Raw genomic sequence first — 18,031 nt, forward strand, 5'->3', positions numbered from 1 at the left:
TTTGTTTACGTGGAGTGCGTGGAAATGGCTGCCGGCGCTAGTGGCTGTGGCGGATACGATAGGGTCTTTTAAGAGACTCCTGGATAGGGGCATAGAGCCTCGAAAATATAGTGTTATGGGTTACCCTTGGTAATTTCCAATATAGGAGCATTTTCGGCAATGCTTTGTGGGCTGATGGGCCTCTATTGTGCTGTTTGTTGATCGGAAATGTTGTGACGAGCTAAACTGACTGTGGTTTCCCAATGGGGAAGTCAAACATTCTGTTGCAGAGGGAGATGCCCTGCCCCTAATGCGGAGATTGTTGATAAGATCTGAGGAAATGATTGTGCTGAACTCTGAGCTGTTGTCAATAAACAGCAGCCCGATGTGGGTGTTGCAATTGTCCAGATTGTCCAAGGCCAAATGGAAAGCAAGTCAGATCGTGTTCCATTTGGCTACCAATGGCATGGCTAGGACGAGTGAGAAGGGGGTAGAGGGATAAAGGTTAAAGGGCAGGATCTCCAGGATAGTGATCTCAGTATTGAAACCCGAGCACCGTGCTCGCCGGGCCAGAGCCAGTGAGATTATACAGTTTACACTCATGGGTGTCGACTAGTTCCAGAGGGATGGGACCAGAGTGCCAGATCAGTTAGCGGAGAGGCTGTGGAGACGGATGGTGATAAGAACTCACACAGAGGTGGTAATCAGATGGTTCAGATCAGTGTAAATATTGTCCTGGGCTGCAGACATTTCAATGAAGAAGGATCGACATTGGCTGAAAATAGTGCTGAAGATGAGGTAACTGGTTTTACAAACCGAGGCAATTTGTACTGAGGAGAGGTTGTTGAGGGGGAGACATTGCAGTCAATGGTCTGAGATGCTTCGTGAATTGTGGACACCATCGAAAAGGATGAATACGGGACTGAAGGCATTAACGTGCGGATTATAATGGATAAAGTAATGTTTCCGTGGCAGGAGGCAAAGAGTGGGAATGAACGGGGACTTATTTAGGTTTACTGCCGGTGACTCTGCAGGGGCTCTGACAGGAATATTTCAAATTTCATTAGAAACGGGGATGGTGTCGTAGGATTGGCGAATTGCTCATCTGGTTCCATTGTTTAATAAGGATTCTAAGAGTAAACCTAGCAATTATCGGCCTGTATGTTTGACGTCAGTGGTGGGTAAATTATTGGAAAGTATCCTTAGAGTTGGCATATATAATTATCTGAATAGACAGGATCTGATTCGGAACAGTCTAATTGGATTTGTGCGCGGAACGTCATGTTTGACAAAACCTATTGAATTTTTTGAAGAGCTTACAGGTAAAGTTGACGAGGGTTAAGCAGTGGATTTTGTCTATATGGACTTCAGTAAGGCCTCTGACAAGGTTCCACACGGAAGCTAATTTAGGAAGGTTCAATCGTTAGGTATTAATATTGAAGTAGTAAATGGATTCAATAGTGGCTGGATGGGAGATGACAGAGTGTAATGGTGGATAAATGTTTGTCAGGTTGGAGGCCGGTGTCTAGTGGGGTGCCTCAGGGATCTGTACTGGGTCCAATGTTGTTTGTCATATACATTAATGATCTGGATGATGGGATGGTAAATTCTATTAGTAAATAGACAGATGATATTAAGATAGGTGGCGTTGTGTATAATGAAGTCGGTTTTCAAAGCTTGCAGAGAGATTTAGTCTAGTTAGAATAGGGGGCTGCAAGATGGCAAATGGAGTTTAATGTTGATAAGTGTGAGGTGCTACTTTTTTGCTGGGACTAATCAAAATAACTCATACATGGTAAATGGTAGGGCATGGGGGAATGCAGTCGAATAGAGTTATCTAGGAATAATGGTGCACAGTTCCCTGAAGGTGGAATCGCATGAGGAGAGGGTGGTGAAGAAATCGTCTGGTGTGCTGGCCTTTATCGATGAGAGAATTGAGTATAGGAGTTTGGATGTAATGTTAAAATTGTACAAGGCTTTGATGAAGCCAGATTTGTGGTATTGTGTACAGTTCTGGTCACTAGAATGTTACCTGGCTTTCAGCGTCTAAGTTAGAGAGAAATGTTGCACAAGTTAGGTCTTTATTCTTTGGAGCGTAGAAGGTTGAAGGGGGGGACTTGAGGTATTTCGCGTTATGAGGGGTATAGATAGAGTTGAGGTGGATATGCTTTTTTCCCTTGAGAGTAGGGGAGATTCAAACAAGAGGAATGAGATGAGAGATAGGGGGCAAAAGTTTAGGGGTAACGAGAGGGGGAACTTCTTTACTCAGAGAGTGGTAGCTGTGTGTAACGAGCTTTCAGTAGAAGTGGTAGAGGCAGGTTAGATTTAGTCATGAAACAAACGGATGGGTATATGGACAGGAATGGAATGGAGGGTTATGGGCTGAGTGCAGGGAGGTGGGACTAGGTGAGAGTAAGCGTTCGGCACGGACTAGAAGGGCGGCGATGGCCTGTTTCCGTGCTGTAATTGTTGCATGGTTATTTGGCTATTAAGTCTCCTCCTCTGTTTTTGTTTGGTTATAAAAACCCCTGTGTAGATTCTCTGTGACTTCAACATTGTTTGTTGATCGGAAATGTTATGATCGAGCTACCCTGACTGTGGTTCCCCATGAGGAAGTCAAACATTCTGTTGCAGAGGGAGATGCACTGTCCCGGATCTGGAGCTCGTTGATAAGAACTGAGGAAATGTTTGCGCTGAACTCTGAGCTGTTGTCATTAAACCACATCCTGACGTAGGTATTGCAATTGTCCAGATGGTCCAACGCCCTGTGGGGAGCATGTCAAATCGTGTTCCATTTGACTACCCATGGCATGGGTGGGACGAGAGACGAGGGGATACAGGGAGTTAGATTGAAGGGCAGGACCTGCAAGGTAGTGATGAAACCCAAGTCACGTGCTAGTCAGTCAATAACCAAAATGTTTATACAGTTCACACTCATGGGTGCCAACCCGTTTCAGAGGGATTGGAGCCAGAGTGGCAGAACAGTTGCTGGTGAGATCGTGGTGGTGGACGGCCAGAGAGAGCGATGTCCCAATGGTTGGCTGTTTGGCAGTAAGTCTGCCTCTTGACACAGAAGGGGTGGGGAAGAAGGGACAATCTGTGGTGATCGGGGACTCGTTAGTTAGTGGAACAGACAGGAGGTTCTCTGTGCCAGAATGCGACTCCTGGATGGTGTGTTGCTTCCAGCGTGCCAGGGTCCGGGTTATCTAACACCGAGTCCTCAGCATTCGTAAGTGATATGGACAAGAGCCAGAAGTCTGTTTACTGAAGAGGTGTGATTAAATTCGTTCTGAATTTTCTGAGGGAGAAGCATAAGTCACATGTATCAGCATCACAAACGGATGGGGATAATGGCTGGGATGCCTGCAGAGAAGAGATGGCTGATATTTATGGTAATTGTACATAAGGAGTAGTTTAGATATGTCCCAAAGAATAAGTTATTCTCAAATGACAACGGTAGGCAACCGTGGCTGACGAATAAAGTTAAGGACTGCAGTTAAGCCCTGGAAAGAACATATAAGTTGGCAAAAGTGAGTGGGAAGATGGATGATTTGCAAGCTTTTAAAATCAAACAAAAGGCAACGAAAAGGGCTATAAAATTGAAATATATAGATAGATAGATAGATAGATACTTTATTCATCCCCATGGGGAAATTCAACTTTTTTTTCCAATGTCCCATACACTTGTTGTAGCAAAACTACTTACATACAATACTTAACTCAGTAAAAAAAATATGATATGCATCTAAATCACTATCTCAAAAAGCATTAATAAGAGCTTTTAAAAAGTTCTTAAGTCCTGGCGGTAGAATTGTAAAGCCTAATTGCATTGGGGAGTATTGACCTCTTCATCCTGTCTGAGGAGCATTGCATCGATAGTAACCTGTCGCTGAAACTGCTTCTCTGTCTCTGGATGGTGCTATGTAGAGGATGTTCAGAGTTATCCATAATTGACCGTAGCCTACTCAGCGCCCTTCGCTCAGCTACCGATGTTAAACTCTCCAGTACTTTGCCCACGACAGAGCCCGCCTTCCTTACCAGCTTATTAAGACGTGAGGCGTCCCTCTTCTTAATGCTTCCTCCCCAACACGCCACCACAAAGAAGAGGGCGCTCTCCTCAACTGACCTATAGAACATCTTCAGCATCTCACTACAGACATTGAATGACGAAGTACAGTGAATATAATGGCAAAGTATCCAATAATATTAATCAGGATACGATAAGTTTATTTTTCAGTGATGCAAAGGTTAATAGGAAGGTGAGAGTTGATTTTGAACATCTGGAAAATAATGCTGCTGAGGTATTATTGGGTGACAAAAATGGCAGATGAGCGTAATTTGTACTTTGCATATGTCTTCACAGTGGAGAAAACAAGCAGTGTACCAGAGACCAGTCAGGGTCAGGGAGCAGGTGTGAGTGCCATTGCGATTACAAAGGGCAACGTGCGAGTAAAACACAAAGGTCTTACGTGGATAAGTCGCCTGGAACGGACAACCCACATCTCGAAGTCCTGAGAGAAGTTGCCAAAGGAAAACGGATGCATTCGTCACAATCTTCAGAATCACCTAATTCCCGGAGGACTGGAAGATTGCAGAAATCGACCCAGTCTTTGAGAAGGAAGGAAGGCTAAAGAACTGAAATGATTGGCCAGTCAGCCTAACCTCGGTTGTTGAGAAAGTGTTGTAATCTATTATTAAGGATGAACGTTCGGGGTTCTTGGAGAGGAATGAAGAAGTAAGTCAAAGTCAGCACGGTTTCTGCTGAGAGAAATCTTGCCGGACAAATCTATTAGAGATCCTAGAGGATGTAACAAACAGAGTGGCGAAAGGAGAGGCAATGGATGCCATTTACTAGGATTTTCAGAAGGAATTTGTTGAGGTGCCACACAAGCTCCTTAACAAGACAAAATCCCGTGGCGTTACGGGAAAGATACTGTCATGGATAGAGGAATGTCTGGCAGGCAGAGGGCAGCGAGAAGGAATAACAGGGGCCTTTTCTGGTTGGCTGCCGGTGACTGGTGGTGTTCCTCAGTTGTCAGTAATCAGCCCACTATTTTCACATTATTTGTCAACTATTTGGATAATGATTTGAATGGTTTTGAGGCAAAGTTTGCGGATGATACAAAGATAGGTGGAGGGGCAGGTAGTGCTGAGGAAGCAAAGCGATTGCAACAGGATTTAGACAAATGGGAAAAATAGCAAGAAGGTGGCACATGTAATGCAGTGTTCGGGAATGTATGATAATGCCTTTTGGTAAAAGGAACATGAAGTGAATTATTTAAATGTGGAGAAGTTTCAAACATCATAGGTGCAGAGGGATAGGTTGAGTCTGGGGTAAGAGGGCAAATGCAATGTTGTCATTTATTTCAGGGAGAAACGAATAAAAATAAAACCAGGAGATAACGGGGAGGCTATATAAACAACAACAAGGGCGCACTTGGAGCATTGGTAACAGATCTTGGCTCCATTGGTCAGAAATGATGTGTTGTCATTGCAGAAAGTCTAGACGAGGATCACGAGGAAAATTCTGGAAATGAAGGGGTTAACATATGAGGGACGTTCGGCAACTTTGGGCCTGTACTCACTTGAATTCAGTGTAATCCGTGATCATCTTGTTGAAACTACCGGAAGCTAAAAGCACTAGATTGGGTGGATGTGGAGAGGATGTTTCCTCTGTGAGGATATCCATAACTAGAGGGCACACACTCAGAATTGAGGGGTGACAATCTGGTAGCTGGACAGAAGCGCACATGCGGAATATTCTGCCACAAACCATGGTGGAAGCCAAGCCCGTCAGAATATTTATCGGGAATTTGAAAGTTTCCTTACACAAAGTAGGTGTATAGGGATGAGTGCGATTTGTGATCAGCCATGATGTGAATGGCAAAGCAGTTTCGTTGGCCTGAATGGCCTAATTCCTTGTGTATGTCTTCTGGTCGCATGATCTCCAATGTCAGCAATTCCATTTTTATCTAAGAGAACCAACATTGCTCAGAATACTACAAACGAGACCTCTCCAGTGCCTTGTATACCTAAACATTGTCTTTACTCTTATATTCCAGTCATCTGGAAATGAATGCGAATTTCGCATTTGCCTTCCTCACCACCGACTCCAGCTGTAAATTAACCTCGAGGGAATCTTGCACCAGGACTCCAAAATCCCTTTGTACCGTAGATTGTTGTTGCTTTTTTTAAAGAAAACAGTCTAAACTTTTATTTTTTTCTAAAATAATTGCATGAGCACACAATTCCGGGCACTGCATTCCATCTGCCAGTACTTTGTCCATGTTCCTAACCTGGAAAAGAACTGTAGCCTCTCTGCTCCCTCAACACTACCTGCAGATCGGAAATGTTATGTCCCATCTGCACGGACTGTAGTTTCACGATGAGGAAATCAAGAATTGTTTTGCAGGATATGGAGATTGCTGATTAGAACTGAGGAAATGACTGTGCTGAACGCTGAGCTGTTGTCAACACACCGCAGTGTGACGTAAGCATTGCTGTTGACCTGATGGCCCAGGGCCCAGTGCAGAGCAAGTGAAATCGTGTTCCTTGTGGGTACCAATAGCATGCATATGTTCCCGCCTGACTAGCACGTGGCTCGGGTTTCAATACTGAGATCTCTACTCTGGAGATCCACATTTTAAGCTAACTCATTCTAATCCCTCGACATTCGTCCCAGCCATACTATTGGTAGCAAGATGGAACACGATCTGACTTAGAAACACAGAAACATAGAAAACCTACAGCACAATGCAGGCTCTTCGGCCCAAAAAGTTGGACCGAACATGTCACTGCCTTTGACATTACTACCTACTGACCTCTATTAGTCTAAGTTCCATGTACCTGTCCAAAACTTTCCTAAAAGGCCCTGTCGTATCCGCTTCCACCAACGTTGCCGGCAGCCCACTCCACGCAATCACCACTCTCTTCACAAAAAGCTTACACCTGATATCTCCTCTTTACCGACTCCTCAGAATCTTAAACCCGTGTCCTCTTGTGGCAGACATTCAGCCCTGGGGGAAAATAAACTCTGACTATCCACACGATCAATGCCTCTCATCATCTTGTACACCTCTATCAGGTCACCTCTCATCCTCCGTCGCTCCGAGGAGAAAAGGCCGAGTTCACTCAACCTATTCTCATAAGGCATGCTCCCCAAACCAGACAACATCCTTGTAAATCTCATCTACACCCTTTCTATGTCTTCCACATCGTTCCTGCTGTGAGGCGACCAGAACTGAGCACAGTACTCCAAGCGTAGTCTGACCAGGGTCCTATATAGCTGCAACATTGCCTCTCGGATCCTAAATTTAATTCCACGATTGATCAAGGCCAATAAACAGTACGCCTTGTTAACCACAGAGTCAACATGCGCTGCTGCTTTGAACATATTATCCCACTCCAAATGTTCATGAATCCTGCCTCTCAGGATCTTATCCACCCAACATACCAGCCACTGAGGTAAGTCTCACTGGTCTATAATTCCTGGGCCGACTGACGTAGTTGTTGCTCTTGTCCAGATGGCCCAAGGCCAAGTGGAGAGCAAGTGCGTTTCAACCCGCAGCAGACTAATTGTGCACAATGAAAAATTGCAGCGGGTCAAGGTCCCATATAACTCCATATAACATATAACGATATAACAGGTACAATATTGAAACAGGCCATCCCGGCATTTCTAGTCCGCGCCGAATGCTTACTCTCATTTACTGCCCCAGACATGCACTCAGCCCATAAATATCCATTCCTTTCCTGTCCAAATACCTATCCTTTTTTTTTGTTAAATTACACTATTGAACTTGCCTCTAACACTTCTACTGGAAACTCTTTCCACACAGCATCCAGTCACTGAATAAAAAAGTTACCCCTCGTGTTACCCCTAATCTTTTGCCCCTTAACGCTCAACTCATGTTCTATTGTTTGATTCTCCCCTACACTCAATGGAAAAAAGCTTATCCACGTCAACTCTATCTATCCCACTCAGAATTTAAAATACCTCAGTCAAGTTCCCCTTCAACCTTCTACGCTCCATAGAATAAAGACCTAAATTGTTCAACCTTTCTCTGTAACTTAGGTGCTGAATCCTAGGTAGCATTCTGGTAAATCTCTCTGTACTCTCTTATTTTGCTGACATCTTTCCTATAATTCGGTGAACAGATCTGTACACAATACTCCAAATTCGGCCTCACCAATGCCTTGTACATTTTTAACATTACATCCCAACTCCTATACTCATTGCTCTGAGTTATAAAGGCCAGCATACCGAAAGATTTCTTCACCACATGAGATTCCACCTTCAGGAACATATGCGCCATTATTCGTAGATCACTCTGTTCTACTGCATTTCTCAATGCCCGACCATTTACCACGTATGTTCCATTTTGATTAGTCCTAACAACATGTAGCACCTCACACTTATCAGCATTAAACTTCATCTGCCATCTTTCAGCCCACTCTGCTAACTGGCCTAAATCTCACTGCAAGCTTTGAAAACCTACTTCATTATCACAACGCCACCTATCTTACTATCATCTGCAAACTTACTAATCCAATTTACCACCCCATCATCCAGATCATTCATGTATATGACAAATTACATTGGACCCAGTATAGATCCCTGATGCATGCCACTAGTCACCGGCCTCCAACTTGACAAACAGTTATCGTCCGTTTCCCCCCGGAGACACATCCCTCTGTAACGAACCTCTCCACAGTTCACTGTAGAATGGTCCAGCATGTTGTTCCACGTCATTTCCTGCTGTGTCTGCAATCTCACCACCCCACCCCTACCCAGACCTCTCCTCCCCTTCCTTCCTCTTCCATCCACAACACAGCGGCTCTGTCTCTCTCACACGCAGGCACACAGTCTCTGAGACAGACGCACAACTCAGGACCACCGGAATGGTGAAAGGTACGGAGGTGGCGGGGAAGGTGGGAATGGTGAGAGAGAGAGAGGCTTTCTGGAGACGCGTGAGGGTGGAATTGAGGGAGAGACAAGGGGAGGGAGGAGTGGAGGGCTGGGGGTCAAAGGAGTAGGGAAAGGGAAAAGGTGTGAGGGGAGAGAAGGGGGAGTGTGGGAGGCCGCGGAGCGAAGCAGCCGAGAAAGGATGGTGGGAGATGGGGTGAGAGAGGGTAAGAGCGGGCAATGGGGAAGTGATAAACCTGAATAACCCAGATCAGGTCACACACCACACACAACATCCGAGACGGAATTCGGGACTACAGGAACGTCGGAGTACAGGAATGGGGATTGTTGAGGGGAGAGTGGGAGATGGAGGGAGTTGTGCTCCGTTTCTGTTTCAAGTAGCCTCTCATGCGGTAGTGCGGGTGGAGGGGGACGCACATAATATCTGAACGGGTAGTGTGGAGGGAGCTACATTCTGAGTCTGAACCATGGGTGTGTGATGTGACGGTGTGGAGGAAGCTTTGCTCTGTGTCTGACCCCGGGAGGAGCACGATAGGACGGTGTGATGAAAGCTTCACTCCTTGTCAGACTCCAAAAAGTGTGATGCATCGTGCTCAGGGAGCGTCACTCCGTGTCTGATTCCGGGAGTGTGTGATGGGGTGGTGTGGAGGGAGATTCACTCAGTGTCTGATTCCGGGAGTGTGTGATGTGATGATATGGAGGGAGATTCCCTCTCTGTCTGACTGACAGAGTCATAGACTCATATAAATTAGGCATTGGCACATCCTCCAATCAGAGTTCGGGATCGGGGAAAATGTGAGCATTAGAAAGCAGCGCCTCGTGTTTGTTCGAACAACAGCCAATCAGGGAAGTTGATTAATAAGCAAAAGAAAGTAAACTAAGACAGGGACAAGCTGTCTTTAGGTTTGTTTTCCGTTTACTTATTGGTTCTTTCTTTATAATTCCACAGTTAGAGCGGTAGGCATGTCTGACAGGAGAGCTGAATGCTCCTCTTGCAGGACGTGGGGCGGCAGGGAGAACTTCAGTGTCTCCTGTGGGAAGTACATCCAGATTCTAACACTAACCGCTGAAGAATCGGAACCTGAACAGGATGAACTCAGGATCATTCGGGAAACTGAGGGGATGATAAGTTGGACATATTGGTAGAAAGTTAGACCAAATGAGAAATTCACAAGTAAATGGGTGACATTCAGGCAGAGGAATGGAGTTCAATAGCGAGAGCCAGGGCAGAGACCCCTTGTGGCCAACACGTTCAATAACTGTTATGCCACTTTGAATATTTCTGGGTGAGGGACACGGGTGCAAAGGGGAAGCAGAGACGAGTTTCACCGGTCCGGTTTCTGACACTGAGTACGGCTCTATGGCCCAGAAAGGAAGGAGAGAGATGGCACCCGAGAGGCGGCTTTCCTAATCAGGGAAAATAACTCTCGTCCAGTCGAGGATTTAACCATATAACAATTACAGCACGGAAAAAAGGCCATCTTGGCTTTATAGTCCATTCAGAACGCTTACTCTCTCCTAGTCCCACCGACCTGCACTCAACCCATAACGCTCCATTCCTTTCCTGTCCATATACCTATATAATGTTACCTTAAATGACAATACCGAACCTGTCTCTACCACTTCTACTGGAAGCTCGTTCCACACAGGTTCCACTCTCTGAGTAAAGAAATTCCCCCTCGTGTTACCCCTAAACGTTTGCCCCCTAACTCTCAACACATGTCCTCTTGTTTGAATTTCCCCTACTGTCAGTGGAAAAAGCCGATCCACGTCAACTCTATCTGTCCCCCACAATTTTAAATACATCTACCAAGTTCCCCCTCAACCTTCAACGCTGGAAGGAATAAAGATCGAATTTGTTCAAACTTTCTCTATAACTTAGGTGCCAGAAACCCAGGTAACAATCCGGAAATCTCTCCTATAATTCGGTGACCAGGATTGTACACGATACGCCAAATTTGGCCTCACTAATGCCCTGTACAATTTTAAAATTATATCCCAACTCCTATACTCAATGTTCCGATATATAAAGTCCAGCATACCAAAAGCTTTCTTCACCACCCTATCCACATGAGATTCCACATTCAGGGAACTATACGCCATTATTCCTAGATCACTCTGTCCTTCTGCATTCTTCAGTGCACTACCATTTACAATGTACGCCCAATTTTGATTAGTCCTACCAAAACGTAGCACCTCACACTTAGCAGCATTAAAGTCTATCTGCCATCGTTCAGCCCACTCTTCTAAATGGCCTAAATCTCGCTGCAAGCTTTGAAAACCTACTTCATTATGCACAACGCCACCTGTCTTAGTATGATCTGCATACCTACTAATCCAATTTACCAAACCACCATCCGGATCATTAACGTATATGACAAACAACATTGGACCCAGTACAGATCCCCGAGGCACACAGCTGGTCACCGGCCTCCAACCTGATAAACAGTTATCTACCACTAGTCTCTGGCATCTCCCATCCAGCAAATGCTGAATCCATTTTACTACTTCAATATCAATACCTAACTATTGAACCTTCCTAACTAACCTTCCGTCCGGAATCTTGTCAAAGGTCTAATTGAAGTCCAAAAGGACAACATTCACTGCTTTTCGCTCGTCAACATTCCTAGTAAAATCTTCATAAAATTCAATAAGATTTGTCAAACATGACCTTCCACGCATAAATGCATGTTGACTGTTCCTAATCAGAGCCTGTCTATTCAGATAATTGTATATCCATCTCTAAAAATACTTTCCATTAATTTACCCACCACAGACGTCAAACGTACAGGCCGATAATTGCTTGGTTTACTCTTAGTTCCCTTTTTAAACAATGGAACAATATTAACATTACGCCAATCCTCGGGCACCATCCTCGTTTCTAAAGACATTTGAAATATTTCCCACAGAGCACCTGCTAGTTCTGCACTAACTTCCCTCAAGGTCCTATGGAAATCCTGTCAGGACCCGGAGATTGATCCACTTTTATATTCCTTAAAAGCACCAGTACTTTCTCCTCTTTAATCGTCATAGTTTCCATAACTTCCCTACTTGTTTCCCTTACCTTACACAATTCAATATCCTTCTCCTCAGTGAATACCGAAGAAAATAAATTGTTCAAAATCTCCCCCCATCTCTTTCGGCTCCACACTTCTCTGTCCATTCTGATACTCTAAGGGACCAATTTTATCCCTCACTATCCTTTTGCTATTAATATATCTGTAGAAACCCTTCGGATTTATTTTCACCTTACTTACCAAAGCGACCCGGTATCTTCTTTGAGTTTTTCTAATTTCTTTCTTAAGATTCATCTTACATTCTTTATATTCCTCGAGCACCTCATTTACTCCATGTTGCCTATATTTATTCTAGATATCTCTCTTTTTTCCAAACAAGTTTCCAATATGCCTTGAAAACTAGAGCTCTCTCAAACTTTTAACCTTTCCTTTCAATCTACGAGGAACATAAAGATTCTGTACCCTCTAAAGTTCCGATTTAAATGACCTCCATTTCTCTAATACATCCTTCCTATAAAACAAATTATCCCAATCCACTCCTTCTAAATCCCTTCGCATCTCCTCAAAGTTAGCCTTTCTCCAAACGGAAATCTCAACCCTGGGTCCAGTACTATCCTTCTTCATAATTATATTGAAAATAATGTCATTGTGATCACTGGAACCGAAATGCTCCCCAACACATACCTCCGTCACCGGACCTATCTCATTCCCTAACAGAAGATCCAACACTGCCCATTCTCTGGTAGGTACCTCTATGTATTGCTGCAAAAAAAAAAAAAAAGAGAAAAAAACAACTATCCTGCACACATTTTACAAACTCCAAACCATCCATCACTTTTACAGTATGGGCCTCCCAGTCTAGGTGTGGAAAATTAAAATCTCCCACGATCACAACCTTGTTCTTACTACAAATATCTTCTATATCCTTGCAAATTTGCTCCTCCAATTCTCGCTTCCCATTAGGTGGTCTATAATACACCCCTATAAGTGTTACTACACCTTTCCCATTCCTCAATTCCACCCAGGGATTCTTCCTAGACAAACCCTCTAATCTATCCTGCCAGAGCACCGCTCTAATATTTTCACGGACAAGCAATGCAACATCTCCCCCTCTTGTCCCTCCGATTCAATCACACCTGAAGCAACGAAATCCAGGAATATTCAGTTGCCAATCACACCCCTCCTGAAACCATGTTTCACTAATGACTACAATATCATACTTCCAGGTATCAATCCATGCTCTAAGCTCATCCACCTTTCTTACAATGCTCTTAGCCTTAAAATAAATGTATTTAAGAAATTCTCCACTTCATCCTCTCTGTTTATCTCTAACAGTACAAATGACTTTCCTGTCTTCTTTTTCTACCGTCTCCCACACATCTGTTCCTCTCCCCTCCCAACTCGTATCTAGTTTTAAATCCACTGGAGCCTCTCTAGCAAACCGACCTGCAAGAATACTTGGCCCCTCCAGTTCAGATGTCAACCGTCCCGCCAGCACAGGTCCCACCTTCCCGGGAAAACTGCCCAACTGTCTATAAATCCGAAGCCCTCCCTCCCGCACAAAATCTTCAGCCACGTGTTGATCTGCACTATTTTGCAATTTCTAAACCAACCTGCACTTGGCACCGGTAGCAATACTGAGATTGCAATCCTGGAGGTCCTGTCCTTAAACTTGGCACTTAGCTCCCTAAACTCACCGTTTAGGACCTCCTCACTCTTCCTACCAACGTCATTGGTCCCTACATGGACCACGACATCCGGTTGCTCACCCTCCCTCTTGAGAATACTGAGAAATCGATCCGAGATAACGCGGACCCTGGCACCAGGGAGGCAGCAGACCATCCGGGATTATCGATCTCTTCCACAGAACCTGCTATCTGTCTCCCTAACTATCGAATCCCCTATCACTACTGCTCTCCACTTTTCCCTCCTTCCCTTCTGAGCTGAGAGTCCAGTCTAGGTCCCAGAGACGCAACCACTGCAACTTGTCCCTGGTAGTTCGTCCCCACCAACAGTATCCAAAACGGTATACTTATTGTTGATGGGAACGGCCACAGGGGTGCTCTGCTCTTCCTGTATATTCCCCTTTCCTCTCCTGACAGTCACCCAGCTACCTGTTTCCTGACTCCTCGGGGGGACTATCTCTCTGAAACTCCTGTCTATTTCTGCCTCTGCCTCCCGAATGATCCGAAGTTCATCCAGCTCCAGCTCCAGTTCCCTAACACGGTGTAGTCAGGAGCTGCAGCTGGATGCACCTTTTAAACAGGTGTAGTCATCAGGGACAGCTGTGCTCGCCCTGACTTCCCACATACTGCAAACGGAGCACTCAACTGCCCTAACCGCTGCCTGCATTACCTACTCCTAAGCTAATTAAAGGAGCTTACCCGGCCTTACCTCACCTGGAGTGAAGCTCGTGCTCAACCTCTGCTCGCTTTTTAAATCCCCCCGCTGACCTCAGAGCCGACTTTCACGCGCTTGCGCAGTCGTGCCCCGTTCAAACCTCGTCTCTGCCTGTTCTCGCCGAAGCCTGATTGAGCCAAAGCCGATCCACTCTGCCTGCGATTTAAATTCTCCCGGCTTCTCCCGCTTTACTTTCATGCCTTCAATCATGAAGAATTGTTCACACTTTGTCTTCAACATACCGAATGCCTCGTTGTCCACGGCTGCTTGCGGTTTTAATTCCGCAGATTCATCCTGCTGTGGCGAAATAAATTCCTCTCATTGCCTTTCTAACGGATATCAGACTATTCTCAGGATGCGTCTTCTGATTCGAGACTCCCCTAAAACAGGAAACATTCTCTGCCCATCAACTCTATCATGACCTTTCACAAGCCGAAACTCTCAATAAGATCACCCTTCATTATTCTGAATTCCTGCCAGAACCATCATCCTGTCTTCATATGGCAAGCCACTCAATCCTAGAATCATTTTTGTGAACCTCCTTTGGCCTGTTTTCAATATAAGCATATTGTTTGCTCGTTAAGGGTTACCAACCTGATCAGAATTCTCCAAATGTGGCCGCACCGTTCCTTGTTAAGGCTTAGAATTAATTGCATCCTTGTTTTTACCTCCTTGTCCACTCGAAATGACTGGGTAGAGGGAAACTACACATAATATCTGAACCGCGAGTGTGTGATGGGACAATGAAGAAGAAGTTCCACTCTGTGTCTGTAACAGGGAGAGTGTGTCCGGACTGACTAGAAGGAGTTACAGTCCGCATCTGAACCCGGGAGTGTGTGATGGGACGGTGTGGAAGGAACCTCACTCTGTCTCTGACCCCGGGAGTGTGTGATGGGACAGTGTGGAGGGAGATTCACTCTGTGTCTGACCCCGGGAGTGTGTGATGGGACAGTGTGGAGGGACCACGGAAAACAGGCCTCACGCACATACTACCTCCTTTTGCAATCAACAACTGTCTCAACTCGTCCCATTACCGCCGAAGTCCGTAGAGCCAAAGCCCTATCACTCTGCCGCCTCTCACTCCGCTATCTGCTCCCAATGCTGCCCACTGGATCTGGCTGCCTTCTTTTTTAAACTGTTCGCGGTCAACTGTCTGACGTCACGCACCTGCGCATTCTGGCTTCTCTCTTCCCCGGAAACTCAAAATTTCTTCCTGCTGGAAATCCATAAGTGCTCTCCCGCTGCCGTCTTGTTCTGAATCAAAAACTTCTGCAGATTCCTTGCCCTTTTTAAACTATTCGCGCTCAACAGCCGAACGCCACGCGCCTGCGCAGTCTGGCCTGTCTTTCCCCCAGAGAACTCAAAATGTCTTCCGACTGGAAATCTTTAGGTGCTCTCCTGCTGCCTTTTTGTTTAGAGTGGATTTCTTATTTATTTGTATATTTAAAGTTAATAGCTATATATTTGTTGCTGCTTATGTGTGATTCCTCGGCTTTGTTAGTATATATTTAGTATTTCTGTTTTTGTTTGTGTTTCAATAAAAATAAAAAAAAAGTTTAAAGAAAAGCAAGATGAAAGGGGTTAAACAGTCAGAGCCAATGCAGAGACCTCTTGTGGTCACTCGTTCAATAACAGGTAGACCACTTTGGACACTTCTGGATGGGAGGGGAGAGGTGCAAATGACCAAGCAGGGGAAAGTCTCACCGGTCAGGTCTCTGGCTCTGAGTATGATTCTGTCGCTCAGAAGGGAAGGTGGTGAGATGTAGCGAGATGTGCACGAGAAAGAGGTTTGTCGGTGCCATTCGGTCGTGATAAGCACAAGTATATAGGTAAGAAGAGAGAGCTGGTTCTACAAACTTATGTATGTGAAGCTTAGTCTAAAATTATAAACAACATTCAGTTTCAGAAGTGGCTAAAGTGTTAGGGTTGGAACGAGATCTACTAATATGTGTATCACGGGGCTGTCTTCCTCGGAAGGTGCGACCTCTACAGACGAGACTGTTTAATTTCATTTCAATTTGATTCCATTTAATTTTAATTGTAATTCCTTCATACAGGAATGCTCATGTATAAGCCAGGACCAAGCTACTACACACAACACCAACAGTCCCACACGGCACAAATCATACTTAATATGTATAAAATAGAAAGATAGCAAGCATATGTAGGATATCAGTGAAATACATTCACGCATTATGTACACGTACACACACACGCACGCACGCACGCACGCACGCACGCAGACACACACACACACACACACACACACACACACACACACACACACACACACACACACACACACACACATTTATGCAGCTTGATCTCCCTGGGCACTTTGAATGCAACGGTAATCTACAATTGTTCACAACACAGGTTGTATTCTGCTGAGCGAACACTGGGCGGCAGCACAGACTCCTGCCAGGAGGCTGTGCCTCACAGCCCCCATCTTGCTCAGCTCCTTCATTTCCCCTCCTATGAGCAACTCTCTCAATTTACACTTAAACTAGACTGAAGCTAATATCCGAGCGGTAAGGTTTACCATTAAAGGGGGGAGGGGGGCAGTGGTGGTATAAACTGGAGTTGCTGGAAGCTTTAATCAAGAACGCCATTACGGCTATTCGAGTAGTTTTTGGGACAGATGTTTTTAAGACCTCAGGCAAAGTCAGGAAGAAAAACGTTGAGCTTGCTGGGACTAATGTTCTGAGGGGCGTACGTTTCAATGCAGAAAGTATTGTTTGCAGGGCAACAATAGAGTAGGGGTGATTCAAACAAGAGAACATGAGTTGACAGTTAAGGGGCAAAAGTTTTGGGGTAAGACGAGGGAGAGCTTCTTTACTCAGAGAGTTGTAGCTGTGTGGAACGAGCTTCCAGTAGAAGTGGTAGAGGCAGGTTCGATTTTGTCATTAAAAATAAAAGGATAGGTATATGCACAGGAAAGGAATGGAGGGTTATGGGCTGTGTGCAGGTAGGTTGGACTAGGTGAGAGTAAGCGTTCGGCACGGACTAGAAAGGCCGAGATGGCCTGTTTCCGTACTGTAATTGTTATATGGTTATATCATATAGTTACATAGCAAATGCGCTCAGGTCAGTAGTCAACGCCTGTAAGCCTGACACTGTAGGTATTAGTGAGATTTGATTGCAGACGGGACAGTACTGTTTGCATAAGCTGTGAAAGAGATTAACAACCCTTACTGAGACACGGAGATGTGCTTCAAACGGACACTGAATGTATTTTGGTGTCACCGACACAACCCTCATCTGACACGAACACGTCCTAATCTCTCTCTCTCTCTCTCTCTCTCTCTCTCTCTCTCTCTCTCTCTCTCTCTCTCTCTCTCTCTCTCTCTCTCTCTCTCTCTCTCTCTCTCTCTCTCTCTCTCTCTCTCTCTCTCTCTCTCTATCTCTCTCTCGCCAAAACCCTCCCTTCTCCGTCAAAATCTCCCTCTCCTACACTCCTCCCGGTCACCGTCACAGTCTCAGTAACAACTCCCGTCTCCGTCACCCATCCCTCGCCGACAAGCAACACCGGCTCTGTGATCCAAACCCTCTCCTGCTCACTTCGCCATCTGCATCATCCCGTACGCGCCCATACGCCTCGCCCCGTATCCGTGATACACTCCACCCGCTAAACGCTCCCCATCTACGTCGTCCCTCCACTCTCCTCCCACTCTGTGTCACAGGCAATCGTGGGGCGTATGAGGGAGAG

At 45.3% G+C, this 18,031-nt stretch overlaps 1 protein-coding gene across 2 annotated transcripts in view; it reads left to right on the top strand.

Annotated features, from left to right (window-relative positions):
• Positions 1-8,811: 8,811 nt before the first annotated feature.
• Positions 8,812-18,031, top strand: part of LOC140720060 (uncharacterized) — a 39,789-nt gene continuing 30,569 nt past the window's right edge. The window contains exon 1 of one of the 2 annotated variants that reach the window (XM_073034959.1): positions 8,812-8,890. In XM_073034959.1, coding sequence (XP_072891060.1) covers positions 8,881-8,890 — 10 coding nt within the window. In that variant the 5' untranslated portion in view covers positions 8,812-8,880. The remainder of the gene's footprint in view (positions 8,891-18,031) is intronic. The other variant, XM_073034960.1, reaches the window with a different exon arrangement.

The sequence above is a fragment of the Hemitrygon akajei genome, unplaced genomic scaffold, assembly GCF_048418815.1.
Source record: "Hemitrygon akajei unplaced genomic scaffold, sHemAka1.3 Scf000035, whole genome shotgun sequence".
NCBI classification, from domain to species: Eukaryota; Metazoa; Chordata; class Chondrichthyes; order Myliobatiformes; family Dasyatidae; genus Hemitrygon; species Hemitrygon akajei.